Source organism: Schistocerca americana, chromosome 5 (assembly GCF_021461395.2).
Source record: "Schistocerca americana isolate TAMUIC-IGC-003095 chromosome 5, iqSchAmer2.1, whole genome shotgun sequence".
Lineage (NCBI taxonomy): Eukaryota > Metazoa > Arthropoda > Insecta > Orthoptera > Acrididae > Schistocerca > Schistocerca americana.
The window spans coordinates 228,936,447-228,962,002 of NC_060123.1; the positions used below are offsets into that span (position 1 = coordinate 228,936,447).

The window sequence follows — 25,556 nt, forward strand, 5'->3', positions numbered from 1 at the left end:
TTGATGGGCACTGTAGCCGTTATTCCTGAAAACCTTGCGTAGGTGGCTCAGTTCATGGGGCAGGTTATCGTCGTCTGATATTACTCTTGCACGATGTACCAATGTTTGTAATACTGTGCGCTTCTGTGCTGGATGGTGAGGGCACATCGAACGCCGACTCAAAACATGCCCATATATGGCAACGTCACGGGCGCCAGTGACGTCACAGCCGGCAGCTAGCGTATATAAGTGCGCACCAACAGCCCACTGGCAGTCATATCACTTGACAATGGCCAAGGAGTGCTTGGCCGAAGCTCGTGTAGTTTTAAGCAATTGACGTGGTTGGAAACCCGAGAACATTTTATTCAATGTTATCGCCGCGAGACTCTGCATTTATAAATTATTCAGACACATTTTCGCACGTGGGTGAAACAACTTTTTAATTAAGAATTCTCTGACGCTCATTGTTCGACAAATTTAGCGCGATAGTTTTGCTTGTCTGGCGATTTTGAATTCCGTAATTACCTTAATCTAAATCCTCGCATACATCGTGTGTCGCAAAAGACAGTTTGGTAAATTATGTGAGAGGCGTTCAATCAGTAATACAACACTTTTTTCTCTTGAAAGAAAAGTTGGTTTTATTTAGGATTCCGATACACTGTGTTATTCCCCATTCTTTTGGCTACAAAATCCTATTTTTCAGCATGATATCCGTTCACTGCGACGGCCTAACGCCACCTTACCCGGAGGGCCTGTATATCCGCATGGTACCACTCCACTGGTCGACGTCGGGGCCAATGTCTTGCTCCACCATTAACCTCCCTATCATCTACATACTGCTTCGCGCTGAGTGCATCCTTCATTGAGCCAAACGGCTAGAAGTCGGAAGGTGCGAGATCCGGGCTGTAAGGTGGATAAGGAAGAACAGTCCATTGAAGTTTTTTGAGTTCCAATCGGGCAGACTTGTGTGAAGCCTTGTGTTGTCATGGCGAAAGAGTGGTTCCTGGGGGTAACACAAAACACTTCATAGTTGGTCGTTGCACCATGAGGGCGGACATCGAACAGAATAATCCCTGCACAGTCCCAGAAGACTCTTCGTCACTTTACCGGCTAATAGCGCGGCTTTGAAATTTTTCTTCGGAGGAGAGGTGATGATGCCCCACTCCATGGACTGTCACTTTGTCTCCGGTAACGACGTCACGCCTGTTGCGATTATCGAGAAAAAATTGTCACCATCAACCTTGTAAACCGCAAGCAATTCTGCACAGATGATCCGTCGTTGCCCTTTATGGTCTTCTGTGTCCGCCCCGATAGCTGAGTGGTCAGCGTGACGGATTGCCGTCCTACGGGCCCGAGTTCGATTTCCGGCTGGATCGGGGATTTTCTCCGCTCACGGACTGGGTGTTATGTTGTCTTCATCATCATTTCATCCCCATCTGGCGCGCAGGTCGCCCAATGTGGCGTTGAATGTAATAAAACCTGCACCAAGAGGCCGGACCTGCCCCGTAAGAGACCTCCCGGCCAATGACACCAAACGCTCATTTCCATTTCCATGGTCTTCTATTACCGGCGAGGAACCCAGTGGGCACACACTTTTTAGTGTGTCAGCATTGCCAACAGAGACGTCCAATTGTGCAGCGATGTGTTCGGTTGTGATCCGTCGATCACCTCGAAAGAGAGTGTCAGCACGTTCTAACATCGTTGGAGTGACAGCTGTGTGCGGCCGGGCGGCGTGCGGGAGATCGGACAGGTCTGCACGACGTTGCTGCGATGATGACAGACGCCCCGCCCAACTACTCACCGTGCTTTTGTTCATTACCAGGTCTCCGTAGACATTCTGCAAGTGTCTATGAATATCTGCGAAGCTCTGGTTTTCTGTCAAAAGAAACTCAATGACAGCTCTCCGCTTGGAACGCACCTGCGTTACATACGCCATTTTGAGAACTACGTATAGCGTCGCCACCGGTCTGGACTTGATGAACCTACAGGGGATGAAGCGGGAATATTGCACGTTGTCCCACAACAAATTACGAATTTCTCTTAATCGAAATTGGCATTATTTACTGAACGCCCCTCACAACAAGGAGATGAAATTTGTGGTAAGGTCTTATGGGACCAAACTACTGAGGTCATCAGCCCCTAAGCTTACACACTACTTAATCTAACTTAAACTAACGTACGCTAAGGACGACACATACACCAAAGCCTGAGGGAGGACTCGAACCTCCGACGGGGGAAGCCGTGCGGACCGTGACAAAACGCCTTAGACCGGTTTTTTTTCTTTCTTTCATTTTGATCCAGAGTTAAATTTGCGCTGAACGTTAATCATACACTAGCATTATGATTACTGCTCACTGCGAGACTGAATGATGCCTGGTGGTGTTGGACGCATGATACGCAGTAAGTATAGGCTAATTCTACGACAATACGGGACGTACATGAGGATTTACTAACATGAACAACTCTGACAAAGGGTAGATTGTTATGGCACTGCACTTGGCAACGACCACCCTGAAACGGTTGCTCATTGCTCATCCGTGTGGGATCCGTACCAGGTCGGGTTGACAGAGGAGACAAAGAAGATATAAAGAAAAGCGGCGCGTTTCGTTACAGGGTTATTTGGTAAGCGTGATAGCGTTACGGAGATGTTTAGCAAACTCAAGTGGCAGACTCTGCAAGAGGGGCGCTCTGCATCGCGGTGTAGCTTGCTGCCCAGGTTTCGAGAGGGTGTGTTTCTGGATGAGGTATCGAATATATTGCTTCCCCCTACTTATACCTCCCGAGTAGACCACGAATGTAAAATTAGAGAGATTCGAGCGCGCACGGAGGCTTTCCGGCAGTCGTTCTTCCCGCGAACCATACGCGACTGGAACAGGAAAGGGAGGTAATGACAGTGGTACGTAAAGTGCCCTCCGCCTCACACCGTTGGGTGGCTTGCTGACTATAAATGTAGATGTAGATACGACTAAGTTGGTCGGTTGCTCGCGTGTTACTGTCGTGAGCCGTTGAATTGTTGAAGGACGGTGAAAACTCAAGTCGGCGACAAGGTGTTGAACTTCCACGCCTTATCACAGAAGCTCTGTAAAACAGACTGGCCAGCGACCTGTAGCAGATCTGACAGAGTATAATGCTGGCGTAGGCGGAAGTGTTCCGAAACGCAACGTTCAGCGCACTTTGTTGAAGATGGGGCTCCGCAACAGACGACTCCTATGTGTCTTCGTATTGACCCATCGACATCGTTAGTTACGACTGCAGTAGGAAATGGATCATAGGGACTGGACTGTGAATCAGTGGAAACGTATCACCTGGTCAGATGAACACGTGTCTCAAGATTCGCCATCATCCAGGCGAACAGAGGTGCATCATGCTACGGTAGCAGGCCGTTGGAGGTAGTATTGTCCTGTGGGAGACGATCACCTGCGCCTTAAAGGGACCTACGGTAGTAATCGAAGGCACCGTGGCAACTGTGGACTAAGTAAACGTGACTGCGAATTACCTGCATGTCTTCATGGTTACGGTCTTCCCTGATGCCGATGGCATCTAGTAGGGCGTTAACTGTCCGTGTCACAAGGCGAGAATAGTGCTACTCTGCTTTGAGGACCATGAATTCACGTTAATGTCTTAGCCGCCGAATGCTCCTGACATGAACCCGATGGCACAAGTCTGTTGGGCTATCGGACGCTGGCTTTGCGCGTACCAAACATCGAGCCGTAATTTACGGGAACTGGGAATTGTATCATATATGCGTTTACATCTGGTGCCACAAACCCTCGCGCAACTGAACTCAAGTGTTAATTTCCCACATCTCACAACTAACAAGTGCCTGCCGCATTGAATTTGGTGAAGCTAAATTGAAAATTTAAAAAAAAAAAATCACAATCGTATGCGAAACGTTCACGGTGGCGTTTATTACTGTTTGCGGTTCACAACTCGTCAAATACTGATCATTAGCAGCTCCAGAAAATTCTAGACCTGCATTTCACATGTGCTGCGGCGGAATGCAATACCCGAAAATCTGATCGAATGAACACAGAAACATTTCGCAACGGGCGTTATTGTAATTGCATAGAAATTATAACTGTGGATGGAAAGTTACGATACACTAGATCCTTCAAGCCACAAAGCTGATCGAAGTTATCGACGAAGAGTTGCTCCCACAGTAGAATCCGTGGAGATGGTGTCAGACTAAGATTCATCAATAAGCACATTTCCATTTACCCGTTAAATGTAAATTTGCAAGGATACAGCCTGGAAAAGGCAGATGCAGTAGCAATTGCACATGTTCGAACTTTTCTTTGACGCTACAGGTCGGGGACGCTCAGTTCCTGCCTTAACCTTTCAAGTCATCTACAGTCATGCGTACCGTTCTCTTTTCCCTTTTTCTCATTTCTGAATTATGCTTAACCTTTGGACTGCAGTGTGCAATGATATGTGAAGCCCTCACTTGCCTGACGCTTGAACTTTACTCCTTAACATTAGTTAATGACTTCAAGATAGCCGAAAGTACCAAGCAGCAAAACGCGCCGCAATAATGACGACACGACGTATTCCTATGAAGTGTGGTTCTAAATGTACGCCTATGAAGCGTGGTATTGAATGTACAGGCTATCGAGACATTCAAGTTCGTTTTCTAATCGTGCGTTGAAGTCTCCAGAGTTATCTTCTGCACATTGGTCAATAAATTTCACTTTCGTCTGTGGATGATGACGTCGCCCAAAAGCCTTTGAAACTTCACTCAAATATTTCTTTTTTTGTTAAGAAACTATTAAATCAATGTACATGCCAAAAGCGGAAATTAGCTAACTAATTTCTAAGAGGAAAAATTTTCGGTAAATCAATCTAAATGTCCAAATTTTCCATACTCTGAAAATGACTAACGCATTTAAATTTTTAGTAGTGTCTTATTTCTACGTTCTGTCAGTCATCTATCTAATGTTTCACACAAGTCAATGATGAGAGAATGTGTAACACAGAAGAAACCTTGATTTTGAAAATTCTATGGCTCAGTGGCTGAGTGTGCAAGTTTTAAGACAATTCCAAGGGGTTGGGGTTGGAACACTGGTCGATTCCATAGCGTCTTTTAGGTATTTTAATCCTCCACGAAGATTTTATCGTGATTTGGAGTCATGTGAAACGAAGTCAGTTTATATGTAACAGGAAGGCAAGGGTACAACATTTCCAATACGACCATGCCAACTAAAGCAATGTAGGGTTCAGACCTACTTCATTGTTGATGACAACTTATGTCAATGTTATTCAAGATGATTTTCCCACTGCATTTATGAAACAAGTATCATTAAAGACGATAAATCACTGTTTACGTAGCACTGCAACGTTCATTAACACTGAAGAATGTTTATATTTACATCCGAGAGACGCGAGCAGTGCATAAAGCAGTATTCGGAGGAATGGGTTATCCACATTTAAACTTCACAAGTTTTCTCAATATCATTTCAGGTGAATTGTCGAATTATTCTTTAAATAACGCACCGTTGACTTTTTCCTCGTCCTTATCCAATTCAGGACTATGCTCTGTATCCACTGAAATCCATGTAGATGTAACTTATTAAGTTTCAATTAAATTTATATTCGCTACAAAAAAGTTTTTCTGTGCAAACATAAGATGGATTGCACACATTCAGCGAATATAGTCCTAAGTGAGTGTAATATCCATCGTTTTTCTTCGATTTTTCCGTGTTTTATTTCGGTTCTGATGTATCGACGATGAGATCAGAAATGCGTGTTTAACTGAAACCAGACGTGACTGTGTTAGATGAATCATTTGCGTTTCTGGATGAAATTATTTCAGGTAATAATCTAAAACCTACATCATGATAAAGAGAACCTGGCATAGGAATTAACTTCTTAACAGTTCATGTGTGGTGCCGGGACGACTGCACATTTGCAATGGGACTTAAAAGTATCTGCATAAAATGTATTGTCGCTCACTTCCCTCTACTCTATAGCTATCAGAAATATTCCTTATAATTACATTATATAAACTGTAAAATAATCTTGACATTCTGTACGTCTAAGATATTTCTACTGTATGAGATAGTGAATCTACACATTATCAACATTTGCTCCGCGAAAATAGCTGATAGATACAGATGAGGTACGGGTATATTTGTTTATCTGATGGAATTTCCAGCGTCTTGTAAGATAATGCAGACTGGTTACGCAACATTCAGTTTACAGAACTTAAGACTAAGACAATATACTGTGAAAAGTTGGATGTTGGTGAGGTTGGGCCAGTCAGTACATCTGAAACTACTCACAGAATGCCAACAGATAGAACCAACTGAATTACAAAAGCATGTGGAGCTATAAGAAGAACAGAGACTCGCGATGATAGTATGCGTACAGCATTACGAACATGAAATTATTACAGAGCCTATATATTCTATACAGACCCAAAAGACACAGTTACATCAGGAGGCCGACAGAAGCGATTCTGACTGGTAAGTCAATTGTAGACAACGTAGAAGAACTCGTTCACTGAAGAATGGAAATCTTCCACAGTCGTAGGGGCAACAAAAGGTTTTAAATAGAAATTGATCATTGGAAAGACAAAGAAAATTCGTTCGAGCATATTTTAAGAAATCAGCTTCGCTTCATAAACGTTCGACGATTAGAAGAAATAGAAAAACATAGTACCGATATAGGTATGGTTTTTCCGTGAAATTCAAATAATGTTACGCTTTGACAAATAAATCTTAATAGAATATTCTTCACGCAAGGGTGAAGGTTTACTGACACTTAGGAAATCACTGGTAGCGCTGGTGAAGCAAAAATAATCAATTTCAACGCCCGGAGACTCACTGCAGTGCGTGGCGGGGGTGCTCCTTGTATTAGGGTTTCTTTCTGTTCCATTCATGGACGGAACGTGGAACGAGATTGATTGTACCCCTGTGCTAGATGTTTTTTGCCGAAATTTATCGACGCATTTTCTGTGGGGAAGATAGGTAGGGGACTTCAGATTATTCGTAGTTTCTGGCCTGAATGCCAATCTTGAAGTTTTTTAAGCAGAATTTGAAATTTCTGTTACACCCTCTCTCGTAAATCAAGTCTGCGACCATTCCCACCGTCCTCATTAGTACATAATAGATGTCTTCTGTTAGTCTCACCCGAAGTTGGTCCTACATATTTGAGCGCTACTTCAGCTTAGGACAATTTTTTTGTATCCAGTTTCTTATAATACCAATGAGTCTTAGCCTGGCGTATGCTCTATCTACAACTGAGCCTATGAGAAAGTTTTACTTCGTATCACTCTTACATATTTGTATGCCATGACTGACAAGTTGTGACTCAATCTTTTAGTCGAAAAATAGCACACTGTGACGTTTCGTAAAGCGCATGTCTTTGCGTATCTTAATTTTAAGATCAAGTTGCAAACTTCGTACAATGCTATTATTTTGTCGAGATATAATTAGATACCACTGCAGTTTTAACTGAATATAATTTAATTATAAGTAACTGCATCGTCCGCGAAAAGCCTGAGATTTCAACGAATAGCATCTACTAAGTCATTAATGTCTAACATGAACAACGGTTCTATTACACTCCCCTGGGGTACACCAGATTGTGCTGTGACTTCCCATCCAAGACAGCGTATTGCGTCCTGCCCGCCAGGAAAAATTTCGATTCATTCGTCAGACTAGTTAGACATCTCGTAGGAAGTATTTTGTTCAGAAGGAGTCGGTACAATACCGAATGAAAAGCCTTTCTAAACTCTAGAAACACTCAATCTGATTTCCTTCGACATGCGTGAAGTGCGCGAGTTGAGTTTCGCATGATTGATATCTTCGAAAACCATGTTGATTTCCGTGGAGACGGTTATCTTGTTCCAGGTAGATTACAGTCTTTGAACTCAGAATATGTTCTAGGGGGCACATTCTGCTGCAGACGGTTGTTGAGTATTAGTGAGTTGATGATCTCCGGAATTTTAACTTTTCTGCTTTTGTTTCGCTGCTTTCTGTTTCGATTTCTGCTATCTTAAGCATCGGAACATGGATTTTTGTGCCACGGACACCCTTAACAAATGACCAAAGTTTTTGCGGGTTTCGGAGAGAAGTCTTGTGATAACATTTTGTTTCCGTGGTTACTGGAAGTCTTCTTGGTAGGCGAAAGCGTTCCGAAGAACATTAGGCAATCGCTGGATTTATGTTGTATTTTGTATCTATTGTGCAGCAGGCGTTACTTCCTGAGAAGGTTCTTGACACTCTGCAAAACAAGTATGATCTGTATCACTTTTATTGTACTATTAAGTACATACTTTTCTAAAGCTTGGTCGACTATCCATTTGTACTTGATCCAAAGATTCTCTCCTGCATGTCTGAGCTGTCAAACTCTAGGCAAGAAATAAAAGTCTCTCAATGAAATCATCCTCCTACGCAAAAATACAAACTGCAGTATTACTTTAGTACTCAAATGTACTGTACGCCAAGACCAAGAAGATTCCTTGTTATTCAGTACCTCAATGCTGCACGTTGCGCTTAAACAGATACTCGACATTACACCTCGAGAGCCGTACCGCTATTTAGACATGGAAAAAAATTATCTTGACAGAATACGACAATTCGTTGAGTCGAACTTATCGATAAACTGTACTTACTTTTAAGTATAAAGACAGTCAGAACATTTCATAAGATTCTGATGGAAGATATGTAACGCTGAAAGATGAAGGTGCTCGCTCGCATATTACATGTGAATAGCACGTCTCATAAGATTCGACATACAGACGCATGATCATATATATATATATTTATATATATATATGAACTTTACTAGAAAAAAAAAGAGTCAACTATAATACTCAAAACTATTTGCGATTTAATGCCTAAGTCATGATCTACAGTACAGAAAATAATGCAGCGAAAAGCTATGCTACACTGTCAAAGCGCGGAGAAGCCGAGCATGATACTCCACGCAGAAGAGATTGGGAGGCGTGAAATGAAATGAATACTGGGTGGGTCTGCCAAAACAGCTGTCTCAGTCGGCCGCGTAATATAACGTAGGAAGTGTTATCTCAAGGCACAAGTATATTTATCGTACGATAATTGCATATATAACTACAGGATACTTACCATGAATGACGCTATCGATAGCCATACTGCTTTTGTGAGGGTTCGTGAACCAAAAATTGTCACTGAATGCAGTTACTATGCAAGAATTTGATCAGTTTATTAAAAAGAACTACTCTCTCTACAACGCATTCTGGAGGTCGTGGATTTTTTTTATCTTAGAAACGTTGGTAACGGGGAAAATTGTATTAGGTTCTGCGCGGCAAATATTAAGTTCGCACTCTGTTGCAGTTTAAGATATCATCATGCTTTTAATCCTTAAAGATCACTTTTCCAACTTACCTACACTTCGTCGAACGCTTATGCTCCCCTGAACTGTCATACAGCACAATCTACAATTACTTATAACATAAAAAATATATATTTTCACGAGAACGATAAACTGCACGAAGCACTATGACAAGAGCACGTCCAACAGCCGATAAATCACTCAAACTGCGACACAACTCCACGTCCTACCGATTCTCCACGGAGTCGCACTCCGAATACGAGCGTCCTAGGTTACAGTTGGTTGTGAATGCTTGGCAATTTGTCGACAAGAGCGCAGCACTGTACTGCTGTATTTTGTGTCTTTCATATGTTTGTCGGGTTCAGAGATCACTTATAATACCATTGCAATCCTGCGGACCTATATCTTTGGAACAAGCGAAGCTACATCTCTGGAAGTGACTGATGAATTTTGTGTTGTGGTGTGTGTTTAGAAATGAAATACTGACCCCGTAAGCATTGTCACTTCAGTGTCTCTTGTTTGTGCAGCGGGGGTGTGAAAATATTCGATTATCGTAATTGCTTGCTACACTCATTTTTGTAATGCCAACTTACAAAGGTATGTATATTTTAAAATATTCTGTTACACGTTTTAGGAACGCAAACTTCACATTGTAATTACCTCATTATTTTGCATGTGAAGTTAATATTTTTCTGGATTTCATGTGGAAGAGAGGGAAGTTTATTCATAAGAATTCGCAGAAAGGGAGCTTTAAAGACACAAAAATTCAGGTTGTTAGCGTTGTGAGCAGAAAAATGTGTACATTACAAATTCGAATTTGTGTGAAGTGGCTGGGTGTTTTACTTTAAGATACCTGCGGAAATACCGTATCTGACCCAGGTATTATTTGTAGAAAAAGTGAATTCATTGTGTAACACTTTCTAAGCAACGCGCTCAGTAAATAGACGTTTGTCATGCAGGTGTGCGCAACGAATGGTCTAAATAGCTTTGTATGTTTTAAGGAGAAGAGGAGCATGAGAGTTATATGACGACGGTTGTTTTTCGAGAAATCATGTTAGTCATCGTCTACAAGTATTTTTTAACTAACTAGAATTGTTTACAGTGTAGGTCATTGCAGCAGTTACATCTTTCACTTAGCTACTGAGAAAATTATGTATTGAACGTAGTAACAAAATATATGTACACTAGACATCCAGAAAAATTATCGGCTTTTGATTTCTCCCCCTTTTACTTTGAGCTGTGGCTTGTTGCTGGAATAGATGGCAGTTTCTAAGTTCTGACACAACTAGCAAAGAACTGGTCCATCACGTAAAGCAGAATTTTGAGAAAATGCCTATGATAAAACCTTTGTTTGTTTAGGTGCTTTTCGGTGTCCTAAAATGATTGTAAATGACATGCATTTAAAAAAAATAACTTGTTCCTTTGATGTAGGCCTATTGTATCAATGAATGGGGATTGTTTTGTTTCCTTTCCATTAAAAAATATTACTAGGCTGGAAGATAGTACTGAACGTTTTACAATATAGGCCTACAGTGACAGAATCATTGACTATAAGTTGTGAAATTTTTGTGAGGCACTAAAACAAGAGCACACAATTGACATAAGTGACAATATTCAAATGGAACAGCTTTAGGCAAATGCCAATATAAATATATTACCTTCCCAGTCCGTGCTTCTGCTTCATCTCTAAAATGACCACTTCATTGGCAGCTAAGCAAGATATTGATGGAACATAAAATGATAGTGATAATAGTGTGAGAGAGAAAATGAAACCGGATGAATATTAGGTACACATACAGTTGTAGCAGTAATATATGTATAACTGAAGAAATTATGAATGAAATCACTCTGAGTGCATGGGAAACTGCTGTGAAACTTGGGATTGCTGAGTGCTTGGCACAGTTATTGGATCAGCCACTTAAAGTATGAAGGCAAACGCCATACTTTTGAGAATTTTGTAAATGGTTTGTTGCATGAAAACGTGAGCTAAGTAAGTTGTAGTTTTAGACAGGAATGCAGCATTGCTAGTATGGCAAAAAAGGAAACCGTCCCATTTCACTGTAACTGTCATTTTGAGCTATGTGATGGGGTTTCTGAAAGGTTGTGCCATTCCAGGGATTGTATGGACAGAAAATTTTCTATAACAACTTGAAGGGTAAAAGGCCCTCATTTGACATTAACTAACATCTCAGACCTACTAGATTCTTATCATAAGACGCTAAGAGACATATGTTGGACTCTTTCATCATATCTAAGGAGACAAAAGAATAAGAATGAGGAATTGCAAATAGCATTATGTAATGCAACTGCCACTGTAATAATTTACATGTAACATTGCAGTTGTGGCATGGTATAACCATTCTTCATTATAGGGGGATTCCATTGTCACGGGTGGGACAGTTGCACTACGTTTTTCAACAGTCAGATGCTGATATAACATGAAGTATAAATAGAAATAAAGTAAAAATTGACTGGTTGCCTTACAAATAATTGTTTTATCTTCCCTTTAAATCTGAATGTCAGATGTTTACAAATTGAGCTGTTATTCATCTTTAAAACTTTGTCACGGGTGGGACAGCAAATAGACGTAGCATTGAATAACCACCAACATTTTAGAAGAATTCTGTGATTTATGCACTTATTTTCTTTTGAAAATATTGAATTCACATTAATAAAACAATTCTCTACACGACATAATATCAATAAATATTAGATTAGTAATACTTACTTACAATAATTGCAATCAAAGACTGTCACGGGTGGGACAAGGAATTGTCACGGGTGGGACTCATGTGAAGTACAATCTTTTTTTTTATTTAAACTGATTTTATTATGTCAGTTAGCTATGAATTAGTAGGTAACATATACTTAGAGGACACTTTAAGTTTTAATAACTTTGTAGAACATTTTTGTTGCTTATAAATAATATAAATTTTGGTATAGTATTAGTTTACAGTTCTGAGTACTTAATTATTTCACTTGAAGAATATACCACTTTGAAAAAATACACTTGGCCTCTCACCCACTTTTGAAAATGTCTAAATTGTCAAGAAACTCATAATATAAGGTGTCCCTAACATGTTTGACATTTGGATTCGGGAGAAGAGGAAGAACTTGTTTAAACTCTATCTAGGATACATCCTCCTCATCAGCTTTAAATACCTTTGCTGAGTCCCCAACAGATCGCATACACATAATCTGTATTTCCCCGTTGTCTTCTACACTTCTCTGTGCAATTGCAGCATATCTGTATGTAGTGGATTTCTTTCTTGCAGTGTGGAACTCAACTAAAATAAATGTTCCTGGCATGATTTGTTCCACAGCTGGTTCTGAACCTGTAACTTCTTGGGAATTGGATGTCAACAGGACATCAGGATATGATTCCTCATCACTCATCTCAGAATCTGTGTAGATTAGTGAATATATGTTGGGTGAAAGTGGGAAAACCTCCACTTTCTCTAAATCTGATTTTAGGAAAGTTCTACCACATACTAGGTTACAGGTATTGTAACCGTTGAAGTAATGCTTGCTGCGAATATCTTTTATTTTTTTAACAGAAGGTCTCTGTTTTCATCAATATGATCTTTTGTCAGAAGAAGAAAGTTTATTCCAGAAACAGATGATTTGGCACAGTTTAAAAACTCCTGTGCATTGCTGATGATGACTTTTCTTTGCTTAACTTTATTCCAAACCGCCCTCAGCTCCAATGCCATCCACTGCACCTTTCCCATGTGATGTTGCAAAAAGAAACCATTCTCCAGACACTCCAATGTCTTGCATCATGTAGCAGAGGTTAGAAATGGTGAATTTGTTCTTAAATTGACCTGCACAACCATCAGAAAAAATTTGTATCGAGGTCAAATTGGGAAGCTCTTGTTTCAGCTTACTTATTATACTCTTCAAACATGCATAAACTGAGTACTTGTCGTGGCACAGTTCATCGCTCACAATTGCAAATGACTGTAGCCCTTTTTTCATTCAAACACAAATAGTGACCACTGTAATCTGTGTATGACTCCAGTGGGCACTTTGTATCTCATCTTGTGCTAGTGCTACATAGTTTTCTGCAAAATCAATTTGCAATATCACTTCATCATCACTGACTGATGCTTTCACAGTCTTGAAAGCTCCAGATTGCATCCTTTTGACAAAGAAGTGCTCTTTGAATGTTTTTAGTTGAGACTGAAGTTCAGAGAGAGCTTCACAAAGTGTTCCACTGGTAGTAGTCTGTTTAGGGTGACACTCATGTTTGGTCCATTTCCTCCAAGATATTATGTCACACAAATCAATCTTTCCATCTATTAATGTGTGTAAATTCATGATGCATTTCTTGCATTGACTTGTCATGCATATTTCACTTTCCACATCACAGCAAACAAGATTCATAAGGTGAGTGTGAGTAGCAGGGAAACTAGCTATTTCTTTGTGAATGGCTTCAATGGTGAAATTGAAGTTAGCATGATATCTGCACACACATACATTGTGAGGCATTTGAGACGTTAGAACAACATTTTTAGGCCGCAACTCGTAGTATTTTGAAATCTTGATATCAATATCTGGATTGTCTTGCTTAAAAAGAAAAAATTCTTCCTTAACTGTCATATTCATGTGACGTTTCTGCAAGCTAACTCTTTTTCCCAGTTTCATGGTCTACAATAGACTTTACATCCTTTATGCCAGGTGTCTGCCTGCTGATTTCATCATTTGTGAAAAAATTTTGTATTTTGAGCAGATTATCACCTGTAAGTTTACGAGATGTCTTCTTCACTACTGGGAAAATCTGCTTTACTACCTTTTTAGGTAAGCTTTCACTTACAAGCTTTTTTATTACTGCTGATTTTGTTGAGGGGCTTGAAGGAAGCACCTTCTTTACCCGAGAAACAGCTTTGCCGAGGGACTGAGGACATTTATATGATCCTAACTGGGAAATACAGGTCTCAGACTGATCTTCAATTAATACGGATTTTAGTTTAAGTCTGTACTTCCTTTTTCTTTCAGCTTCCTTGTTTCGATATTCCAATAAAGATTTTTCACTGGAGGATACCTTCATCTTCATATTTTCTCTTCTTCTTTTATCCCGCTCTCTTTCTTTTTCTTTATGGACGTTGTACTTGCTGGTATCTTTCCTCAGTTTTTCTCGAAGTTTTCTCATACGCTCTGCTGATGTTGTTTTCCCCATTTTCTGAATAAACAGTAAGTTTTTATTTAGTGTAAACCATCAAAGCACTTGTTATATCAACCAATTTAACTTAACAATAACAAGAAGTGTTAAATGGTTTAGATTTGAGTAACATCCAAATATCTGTCACGGGTGGGACACAATTTCTTTTAACATTTATAGATGATCATTTACAACTTAGAAGGTGCCTTATGGTTCATTGGATGTTTTTATTTGTTTTTCTTACTTCTAACCTAAAATATATAGAATTACTATAATTGCTGAGTTAGAAGGTAAACTTTTTCATGGTTTTTGTCACGGGTGGGACACTAAATACATAGTAACTTTTGTGAATTAGCTGCATACTTAATAACTTACCTTTCTTTAAAAACTGAAGTTTGTCAGAAAGATAAGATTCTGCTCTTGAAATTAAACAGTTAAAACATCAACAATTGCTGCAACCCAAATTTAAACAGCTGCCAACACAAAAAGCAAACCTTTTGTTTTCCATCCTCATCTGTAGAATCGCCAACTTTGTTTAACTATATTTCCTCAGCTAATTATGTAATTTTTATAGTTTTTTCAGGACAGCAAAATTCAACTTTTGTAGATTCGAAAAACTATAACATTGTTAAATTTGGCATTTTTTCAAAAAATAAGCCTCAGGCTCAGTTTGGCGTGGAATGACCCTATATCAAATCACAGTGCACAGTCTGCATACTTTTGACCAGTTTTACAGTGGTTGTTATGGGTATCAGACAGACCAAGTTTCATCTTGCACACTGTGCTGTCGTAAGAAGGGTGACGGTGATGGAATATGTTCCACTTAATGTAGGCATAATGGAAATACGGAAGCGTCCGATCCCGCCCGTCTGCATTGACTCATGACGTCACAAATATGGCGGAAACAAAAACAAACACACACACTTTCCACAAGAAGTCTAATGACACTAACGGGACAAGTGCGGGAAATGAGGTGTTTTGGGTGGGGGGCAAACTAAATATAAACAAATTTAGACGCCTTGCGCAGCTACAACGTGTAGGTGAAGACAGCCATGCATGAATACCCACCCACCTCCCCAGGGGTCGTAACCCCTGCAATCCATAGAAGATAAAGATGCTTCAGTAGCTGATTAGTGTTTTTTGTCTTTTTAAAAAAAATCTCACGGGATAGAACGAACAGATCAGAAAGATAAATATAATAAACTAAAACAGAAATTCGAGGAAACAGATAATTAAAATAAGTAATAAGTGTTTTTAAATAAAAAAAAAAATCTCGCGAGATAGAACGAACAGATCTGAAAAGTAAATAAAATAAGATGAAACAGAACTGGAGACAGCCACACTCAAACCAAACTCCGTGCCATCATGACGTCACACACAACACCCTTACGTCACGGGTCAAAGCCGACGCGTGGGATCGGACGCTTCTGTCGACCCGGCATAATAACATGTGTGTAACACTAATCATATTCCAGGTAATTTCACGTCAATTCAACACAACGCTCAACCTGACCCACTCAGGTTTCTTTCTAATTTAGTGCTTTCAGTAGTTCAGATAAGAGATGGGAAACTACAAATTTTCGTAGGTATATAAATGTGAATAAAATTACAGGTCTGCAAAGTTCAGAAATTGTGTGAAATTTGAAATTGCTATAAATATGATTGTAATCCAGATATACCAATGAAACTTGTATCATTGAAAAGCTGATGAATAGAGTTTTCATTGATATGCAAGCTGGTGGGTTTCTGAGAATGTTCACATTCAAGGTCAGTGACCTCAACATTTGACCTTGGATATTTCAAAACAACCCAGCTTAAATTTTTTTGGAAAACAAGTGTTGTATTCTAATATGCTTCTATAAACATGGCAAATATCAAGTGCTCACCAGAGGAATCATGCCCAAAAATTTATTGTGTCCACATAATGACATGAACATAATGCAGTGAGCAGAATATAGTTTTTTTCCCTCCAGAACAGGATATAGTAACAGTCAATATTATTCTGAAAAATTTGTGAACATTTACTGCTGTAAAGAAACAGTCAATGAGACTTCTTTTCAATCAGTCATTATTAGCTTGTTTCATGCCTACTGCTTGTTTATGCAGATGGCAATATATTCGTTCATTGAGGTAGTATTTAGTAGCCGTTTGTAAAAAGCAGATTTCTGGCCAAAAATGTACTGTTGCAATCAATTTTAAAAAGGAGATCATGCAAGAGTACAGAAGAATTTGAGGAATTTTAAGGATTGGAAGGTAAACAAGTGGTCTAATCTATTGTTAGGTTGAAAAATTTGCAGCAGATGTGAAAACTCTTCAAGCTTATTAAAGAAAATGGACGTTATCATCATTCTACATTTTTTTATTCAAGTGTCAATATTTACAGCCCGCCACTGCTAAAAGCTCTTAAATTGTAGTGTTTAACATGGCAGTGTTTAACGTGGCAGTGTTAGCACTTGACAAACAGCATGATGTAGTTGAGTTTCATATTTTAAGAGTTCATCTGCACATGGACCACCCTCTCTTTTAGCATAAAAGTGCCAGATCACATGCAAGTGCCATAACATCTGCAACACCTTGGGTTCACTGTCATCAATCATCATCCATACAGTCCCAACTTGGCCCCATTGGATTTTCATCAGTTTCCAAAACTTGAATACCTTTGAGGACTTCGCTTTGGTAGTGATCAAGTGGTGCAAGCAAGGATCAGGTTTTGGCTCTAACAAGTCAAACATTCTACAGTGACTCTATCAACAAATTGGTTTTTTATTAGGAGAAAAGTGTTTGTCACCAAAGTGACTATGTTGAAAAATAAATGTAGCTTGTACCCATAGAAAGCAAACATTGTAAGACCCACCAACCCCTGCAGACTTTGCATTAGCTGTGTGGACACTGGATTCTTTAAATAGTAGCCTTCAGTATTTATGTGGTGACTCCTCTGTGAAGAAAGAGGCTTCAGCTTGAGAAAAATTACGCAATGTAAAAACTGTAAAAGTTGGCTCAGTGCTGGAAGATGCTTATATGGCATAACTGGAAAAAAAGTATGTGTGTGTTTGGGGGGGGGGGGGGGGGGGGGGGACAAAGAAAAAGAAATCATAGCCCAGCTGAATGGTAAAATTCACAATACGAACTGTATGTACTTCCAAAGAACTGGAGCATAAGAATAGTCTTGAAAGGACTTTCCACTTCAAATTACATGGTACGAAGAGCAAAACAGTTAACAGTAGAACGTGGTGTCCAAAGCCAGATGGTAAGATCGTGTCTAAAGAAACCGTTCAGTGTGTATGTAATTTTTACTGTTATCATAATGTAAGCCATGTGATGCTAGGAAAAAAAAGAAAGTGTGAAAGAAAATGGAATTAGACTACATAAGCAGAAACAGCTAGTGTTGGGGTTAACGGAAACGTCCGATTCCATCCATCTGCTTTGACCAGTGACGTCACCAATATGACAGAAACGACCATTCACAACAACTCCCATATTGCGACTATGATGTCATTACGTAAACATGGCAAAAAAACACGAAAATAGATCCAAAACCATCAAACACATATCCCTCTTATACTATAATGAAACTAATGGGAAAAAACAGGGGAAATTGGGTTTTTTTTGGGGGGGGGGAGGGGGCGACAAACTCACAATAAACGTACGCCAGTAAACCAAACGACAAAACCGGTAAAATAAACTGACCAGAACATTCACAAAATCAACTAGAAACAATGTCCAGTGGAATCGAACACTCCTCTTGACCTATATAGGTCAATGGAAAGTATTGATACCAATTCAGAAACCCCAAAACGTACAACCGCAAGAAAACACCAAATCTGGAATTTAACACTTCCCTTAACCTCACAGTGTCAAGAACAACACACAAAACCAACTCACCAATACCAGCACCTCCCCCCCCCCCCCCCCCCCTCGATGCATAATCCACAAATCATCTAACCAGATAAAAACATGAAGGAAAAAAAACGAAAACTCACCACATGAAAGCTCTGGCGCTGCCTACTAGATCGGACACCACAATCACACACAACCAACCCCCCCCCCCCCCCCCCCCACGCACACATCAACAGAATAAATGACAATAAAACAAACTCCCCCCCCCCCCCCCCCCAAAAAAAAAAAATATCAAAACCAAAGAAACGAACATTAAGTGCATTTATACTTGTCAACTTTTATTGAAGAATCTCTCCCATTAGTTTGTTTTTAATCAGAAAGAGTGATTCTTGTTCAGAGAACATTAGTTCAGTTAAACACTGATTCAGAAAGGTGTGTTGAATTTTAAATGGTAAATATTTTCTTCAGCAAAATGGTCTCTCATGTCAGTCGTAACATAGTCCAGTGTTGGAATAAAAACAGTTCTTTTCCAATATGTCATAGCATCATCATTATGCACACCCATGTTTGGGTTTTGAATTCTTAACTAACGCTTCAGGATGCAGATTCCATATGCATGAATTATTGTTTTCTGAGTATGTCGTTTAACATCTTATGCAGGCTAGAGGATTTAGTTGTAACACCAGAGAAGGTTTGGTGTGTGAAAAGAAATATTTCAGGTTGCCAAAAGTAAATGGGATGAATCAAATTTTGGATAAAGAGAAGAAGAATACCAAATGTGATTAATAACTAGAGGTGGATGTCATATTTAAAAAGAAGAAAACACATAACTATGGTGAAGAACATTGTAATACATGACTGCTAAATGGAATGCAGAAAATATATATTTAAGGAAGTAGCTGAACATATTAGGAATAGTAGTCCAAGAAAAGTTAGGAAGAGGTACTGTTCAGATCAAAAGAAAGACATGTATGGGAATCAAGACACTGCAAACTGTTTATCATAAAGATAACACAAACAGAATGATAGTAAGAGTTGCGCAATAATTGAAACTGTGTGGTGTCACGTTTGGTCAATGTTATCACAGTGTAGCAGGATATTGTCAGAACTAATAGATCTGTGATCTTTGCAGTTGGCATATTCTACGAGGTTTCGTACATTAGTAATGCTTCAATGAATGAGATAGCAGTAAATAGTATGCTTAGTTTATTAATGCTTGGTGAAAGAAATGCCATCTTGGATATGTTCATTTGCTTACTTTGATTGCGCAAAACAAATTTTGGCTAAGATAAGTATTGTGTACACCACCCAATTAAGCAAGAATCTGGTGTCAGAAGTTACACATTTCGTTGAAAATTGTAATAGGTACAAACTCACTTGGGGTGTTGTGATAAGTGCAATTTTTTGTGAAGTATTTGTGGATTATGGTAAATTTGTCTTATCTTAAGTGTTCATTCAAATCCGTTGGTCGTCAAACGCTTCTGTACTAATATCTCTGATTTACAGTGAAAGTGAAGTGGGGTAAGGAGACATACACTGATGTTGAAGTCAACACAGATGAAGATCCTCTGGTGTTCAAAGCACAGATATTTGCCTTAACAGGCGTTCAGCCTGAGCGACAAAAGGTAATGGTGAAAGGCACAACATTAAAAGATGGTGATTGGGGAAATACAAAATTAAGAGATGTAAGTATTTCTTTTACATGATAGTAATTGCGGTGACTGTGTGTGTGTGTGTGTGTGTGTGTGTGTGTGTGTGTGTGTGTGTGTGTGTGTGTGTTTTTGCATTATACATACCATACAAATCTGTATTTTATGAATTTAACAGATATTCCTATTGTAATTGTAATTCATATATTTCAGGGTGCAACTATATTGTTGATGGGCAGCAAAGAAGAGGATGTTCCAGTAGAGCCTACAGAAAAGCCATTGTTTGTAGAGGATATGAATGAAAGTGAACTAGCATCTGCAGTAAGTGTGTCAAGTGTTGTAATCTGTATGGATACTCTTTACAGATTGATAGAAGCCTTGATTTCACAGCATTATTTGTGACTAAAATATTTGTTTTGAAAATAACTAATACTGATTTCAAACAGTGAAAATTGCAGGTTGGCCTATCAGCAATATAAGAAAAAGATTGATTCTGCTTACTGTAAAGATGACACCTTAAGTTGGAGACAGGCACAATGAAAAGACACCTACACATTAGCTTTCAAAAAAGACTTCAATAGGAAAGGCCTGTCTGCAACTTAACATATCATCTTTACTATAAGAAGCAATCTGATAATGATACAGTGTGGCAGGAATTTTATGTGAAGTGTATAGATGTCAAGGGCCATTGCTGAATGAATGGGATTGTATGTGGGAGTTAACTGTTGCATTTGTGTTCAAAATGTTTCCTAATGTCAGGATTATGAGGGGAATATTATACAAAAAAATTGTTTTTTAGTACAGGATATAAGAATGTAGCAGACCGAAAATTATGCGTTAAGAACTGCCTGTGAAAAATAATTTAAATGAATTGAGACACATGAAATTTAGATACTATACAACGTGAAAAGAGAAAGATGTGCACTTAAAAATTCAAAACATTCCACACACACACACACACACACACACACACACACACACACACACACACACACGCACACGCACGACTGCAGTCTCAGGCAACTGAAACCACACTGCAAGCAGCAGCACTGGGGCATGATGGGAGTGGCGACTGGGTGGGGGTAGGGTGGGGCACAGGGGGGGATGGGTGGTATGGTGGGGATGGTGGACTGTGAAGTGCTGCAGGTTAGATGGAGGGCAGTTGAGGGGTGGGAATGGGGGAGAGACTAGTGGAAAAGGAGAGAAGTAGGTGTGGTGGTGGAATGACGGCTGTCTAGTGCTGGAATGGGAACATGGAAGGGGTTGGATGGGTGAGGACAGTTACTAACAAAGGTTGGGGCCAGGAGGGTTACAGGAATGTAGGATGTATTGCAGGGAAAGTTCCCACCTGCGTAATTCAGAAAATCTGGCATTGGTGGGAATGATCCATAAGGCACAGGCTGTGAAACAGTCATTGAAATGAAGGATGTCATGTTTGGAGGCATGCTCAGCAACAGAGTGGTCCAGCAACAGAGTGGTCCACTTGTTTCTTGGCCACAGTTTGTCGATGGCCATTCATGCTGACAGATAGCTTGTCGCTTGTCATGCCCACATAGAATGCAGCAGTGGTTGCTGCTTAGTTTATAGATCACTTGACGGGTTTCACAGGTAGCCCTGCCTTTGATGTGACAGATGATGCTTGTGACCGGTCTGGAGTAGTTGGTGGTGGGAGGATGTATAGGACAGGTGTTGCATCTAGGTCTATTACAGGAGTATGAGCCATGAGTTAAGGGGTTGGGAACAGGGGTTGTGTAGGGATGGATGAGTATATTGTGTAAGTTTGGTGGATGGTGGAATACCACTGTGGGAGGGGTTGGTGGATGGCGGAATACCACTGTGGGAGGGGTGGGAAGGATAGTTAGCAAGACATTTCTCATTTCAGGGCAGGGCATTCCATCTTGGATTTTCCGTGTATTGAGGAAACAGATGTACAGGAAACAGATGTACAAGCTAAACAATCAGGTAAATGTTGGTTACTATGAGTGGGAGCTTTCACTCAGCTGTACAAAAAATTAAACAGTCAAGCCTACACATTGAATATTATGGACTTCATAAAATCCTTTTCATTTGTTCAGAAATACAGAGTTGGCAATCTGTATCTTTACTTTGTTGTCTTGCGAGAATTTGCTCAACTGGAACAGTACAACCAAAATGCTTTTTTTAATGTATTGTATACTTCAATTCTGTTCATGAAGAATCCAATACAGGAATATGAATACCTTTGCCCTTTTGTGATTCATTAAGCAGTAGTCATATTATAAATTGTTTTCTTTTTGCCTCTATTGACTGAATTTAGGAGTTTGTTATTTGAACCTTGGAGAGGAATGTTAAAAAGTCAGTGAAACATGTATTGATGAAGTGTGAATCCTTGTAGTAAATTCACTGTGAGGGCGTTTTAGAGAAACAATGCTCCAGGAATTATGGTGAAAAGAAATGGGGAAAATTGTTTTGTTTCTGTGTTGCCACGAGGAATTAAGACACAGTTCAAAACATAAGACCTATTCTGATCAAGGGAATTTACGATTATTTACTAGAGTCTTTAATGTTGTCTCATAAACAGATAATCATCCAATCTCCCTAGAAGGCATAAAACTTTTGTGAGCATGTAATAGCAAATACGGGACTCTGAACTGTTGCAGTGCTGTTTTATTTTCTGTGCTGCAAGTGTAACCTTTTAACTATTGTATACATTCTCCCTTGAGCTCAACCAAAGATGGGCAGACATGTGCATGGCAAACCTAGGGATTTTTGGCTGGTTAGCTCCTCTGTTGGCATTAAGTCAGGTCATGCTTCAGTGACCAGTGTGAACTATGAAGATGGGATGTTGTGTGTTTAGAGTTTCAGCTTAACTGCCCAAGTCATGGTACACACCACTCATGCACTTTGTGTGTGTGTGTGTGTGTGTGTGTGTGTGTGTGTGTGTGTGTGTGTGCGTGTGTGCGTGTGTGTGTGTGTGCGTGTGCGTGTGCGCGTGCGTGCGTGCGCGGGCGTGCGTACGTGTGTGTGCGTGTGTTTGTGTTTGTGAAGGGGGGGGCAGAGAATGCTGTATATGCTAATGGAATTGATGCCACCTCAGGTAAAATGTTTATTAGCAGGCAACTATGGGGGGGGGGGGGGGACACTCGTCCACATGTCAGTTGTATAAACCATATCCAGACAAGTGGGACACTTCCTGACTGCCTGAGTGGATTGTATAGATCTCCAGCCATTCTTGAGAACTTAGATGGATCTTAGGAGAAAATATGATCTTCACTACTCAAAGTTAAATCTAACTTTGCCTCAGAAGGGGGTAAATTATGCTGCCACAAAAGTCTTTGGTCACTCACCTAATAGCATCAAAAGTCTGACAGATAGCCATATAGCATTTAAAAGGAAATTAAAAGAATTTCTTAATGACAACTCCTACTCATTAGAGGAATTTTTGTATATAGTAAGTGGGTAATTTCCAAAAAATAAATAAATATTTGAGTGCCATGTAATATTTTGTCTAATGTAATATCTTGTATAGACACCTTTTATTAACCTGACACGTTCCACATCAGTCCGAAGTGTCGTATTCATGATCTATGGAACAAGTACTAATCTAATCTAATCCTTGCAAATGAAACTTCAAATGTCCCAGTGGTAGTCATGAGCCTTCAAAGATTACCAACAACCACACCACACAACTAAGAAGACATGATGGAGTAATCTCCCTGGAATTGCATTAGCAAAATCAAACAAGTCGTAGTGTTGTCAGAATGCCTTTGCCATGATAGTGTGAAGAGGGGTCTTTCTTAGATGAGGCTGCTAGGCTTTGCCAAGAAAACTACACATCTGCACTCTAAGAAGTTAGAATGTGGCAGCAGTAGAGGGGAAACCAATACAGTCAACTATAAAAAGACCTTAATTAGCTGTAGAGACATCATGGAGTTGGACACTCTTGAACAGCAAAAAGAATGGGAAATGGAAGAGAGAACGGAATTTGGAAATATGGTGAGAAGATTGAATGGTATACTGCAGGAGACTACCACTGTCATCCTAACAATCAGTTCACCTATCATTCCAAAGCTGGATTGGGTAAATTAGGTAACATAGGTGCAGACACTGATACTGCTTGCCCACAAGCACTGTCAACCAGCAGTTCCCTCTGCACCTCTCTTCTAACATTGCTCATTTGTTACCACTGCACATGCCAAGCTGGGCATGTGTGCATCGTGTTGTTAGTGTCAAAGTCTCTTTGGCATTGTGGCAGGACAAAATTAGTGGGAGCAAAATGGCTGTGGAGGAGTTAAGATCCTCAAAACAAAAATTGGCCCCATCCCTATGCTTCAACCCATAGTGGAAAAAAATTTCTTTTTTATTGGAACACAAACTGCCTCAGTGTCTGTTTTATAACTTGCTTTGATAAAAAAAAAAGTGACAGAAGTTCATAAGCAGCAGGAAACACGAGTGATAAATTGCATCATACACAGCACTAATCTGCTGGCAGAATGTGCCAAAATAAGTGGCATTATGGATGTTGTAAAAACATTTAATAAATGAGATCTCACAGTTTGGGACATTTTTATACTGTTTCTGGTTTTAAAAGAAAATTGCTACTGCGAATAAAACACGTTTCAGAAAGGCCACTTGCACATTCTTTCAACATGAAATAATCTTGAAAAGGGAACATTGAGTTAACCTTTTGTGGAACCTTTTGTCTCCCTATCAGTTGGTTTCCAGGGGTACAATCCTCAACAGATATTCTGGTTCTTGGTTGAAACCCCCCAAATGTCAGCATTTCATTGCAGTCTTTTCGATTCACATAAGGCATACATTACAACTTGGTGCCCTCACATTTTAGTTACCCTCCATGACTGGGGCTTCTGAGCCTCCCTGGTGATTTCTACTTGTCAATTTTTATCCCTTCAATCATTGTGGGCTGCAGTTGGAAAGTTACTCGGTTTCCCAAGTGTCCAAGTAAATGGAGTCCCTCAGGGCTCTGAACTGAGGTTACACTCTTCCTTATCTCATAGATGATGATGATATCCCAGTCGCTGGGAACTCATAAACGGGCTGGTGACCTATGTCAAACTAAAAGTTACCCCTTCGTTGCATGTCGACAGTTTTTGCATTTAGTGTATATCCTAACATGTGGCTGTGGTTGAACACCAGTTCCAAGGGGTGAATTTATTTTTCATGCTGGGGGTGCCTATCCCCTTACTCTCACCCTCAGGTTTCTCATTTAGAATGGGCATTGAGACTATGCCAGGACCCCCACCTAACACCCCCCACACCCACACATACCTCCCCTAGAATCTGCTTGCACATACCCTGACCTTGCAGGGACCTAAAATATCAGTCATCCCCAAGAGCTTTTGGTGGCTGTTTTTCTCAGTTCTCCAGAACTGTCATGGTGCTATCATCACTTACACTGGCTACTTTAAAACTACACTGTGTTTTAAGGTGAAGCTGGTAGGCATTGACAGAACCATATGTTTTACTAAACAGACCTTCCTTAATTTGTCGTGACTCAGTCGACCGTGACCGGGCTAGTGATCAATGTTATTCATGGTACTTCTCTCTGACTTTAGTCATACTACCTGCTCTCATGTCTTTGTCTTGGACTCAAGCCATGTGGGTATCCTGGAGAATGA

The 25,556-nt window shown here is 39.9% G+C and overlaps 2 protein-coding genes across 3 annotated transcripts in view; one reads left to right on the forward strand and one right to left on the reverse strand.

The window, feature by feature from the left end:
* Positions 1-9,581, reverse strand: part of LOC124615652 (ras-related protein Rab-23) — a 468,040-nt gene extending 458,459 nt beyond the window's left edge. The window contains exon 1 of one of the 2 annotated variants that reach the window (XM_047143666.1): positions 9,345-9,581. The gene's annotated coding sequence lies outside the window, so the exon portion shown is untranslated. Of the gene's footprint in view, positions 1-9,065; positions 9,260-9,344 lie in introns of those variants that run through there. The other variant, XM_047143667.1, reaches the window with a different exon arrangement.
* A 126-nt stretch (positions 9,582-9,707) lies between these two features.
* LOC124615651 (ubiquitin carboxyl-terminal hydrolase 14) overlaps positions 9,708-25,556 on the forward strand; it is a 128,582-nt gene continuing 112,733 nt past the window's right edge. The window contains exons 1-3 of the mRNA XM_047143664.1: positions 9,708-9,888; positions 19,796-19,974; positions 20,152-20,259. Of these exons, the coding sequence (XP_046999620.1) occupies positions 9,873-9,888; positions 19,796-19,974; positions 20,152-20,259 (303 nt within the window). The 5' untranslated portion in view covers positions 9,708-9,872. The remainder of the gene's footprint in view (positions 9,889-19,795; positions 19,975-20,151; positions 20,260-25,556) is intronic.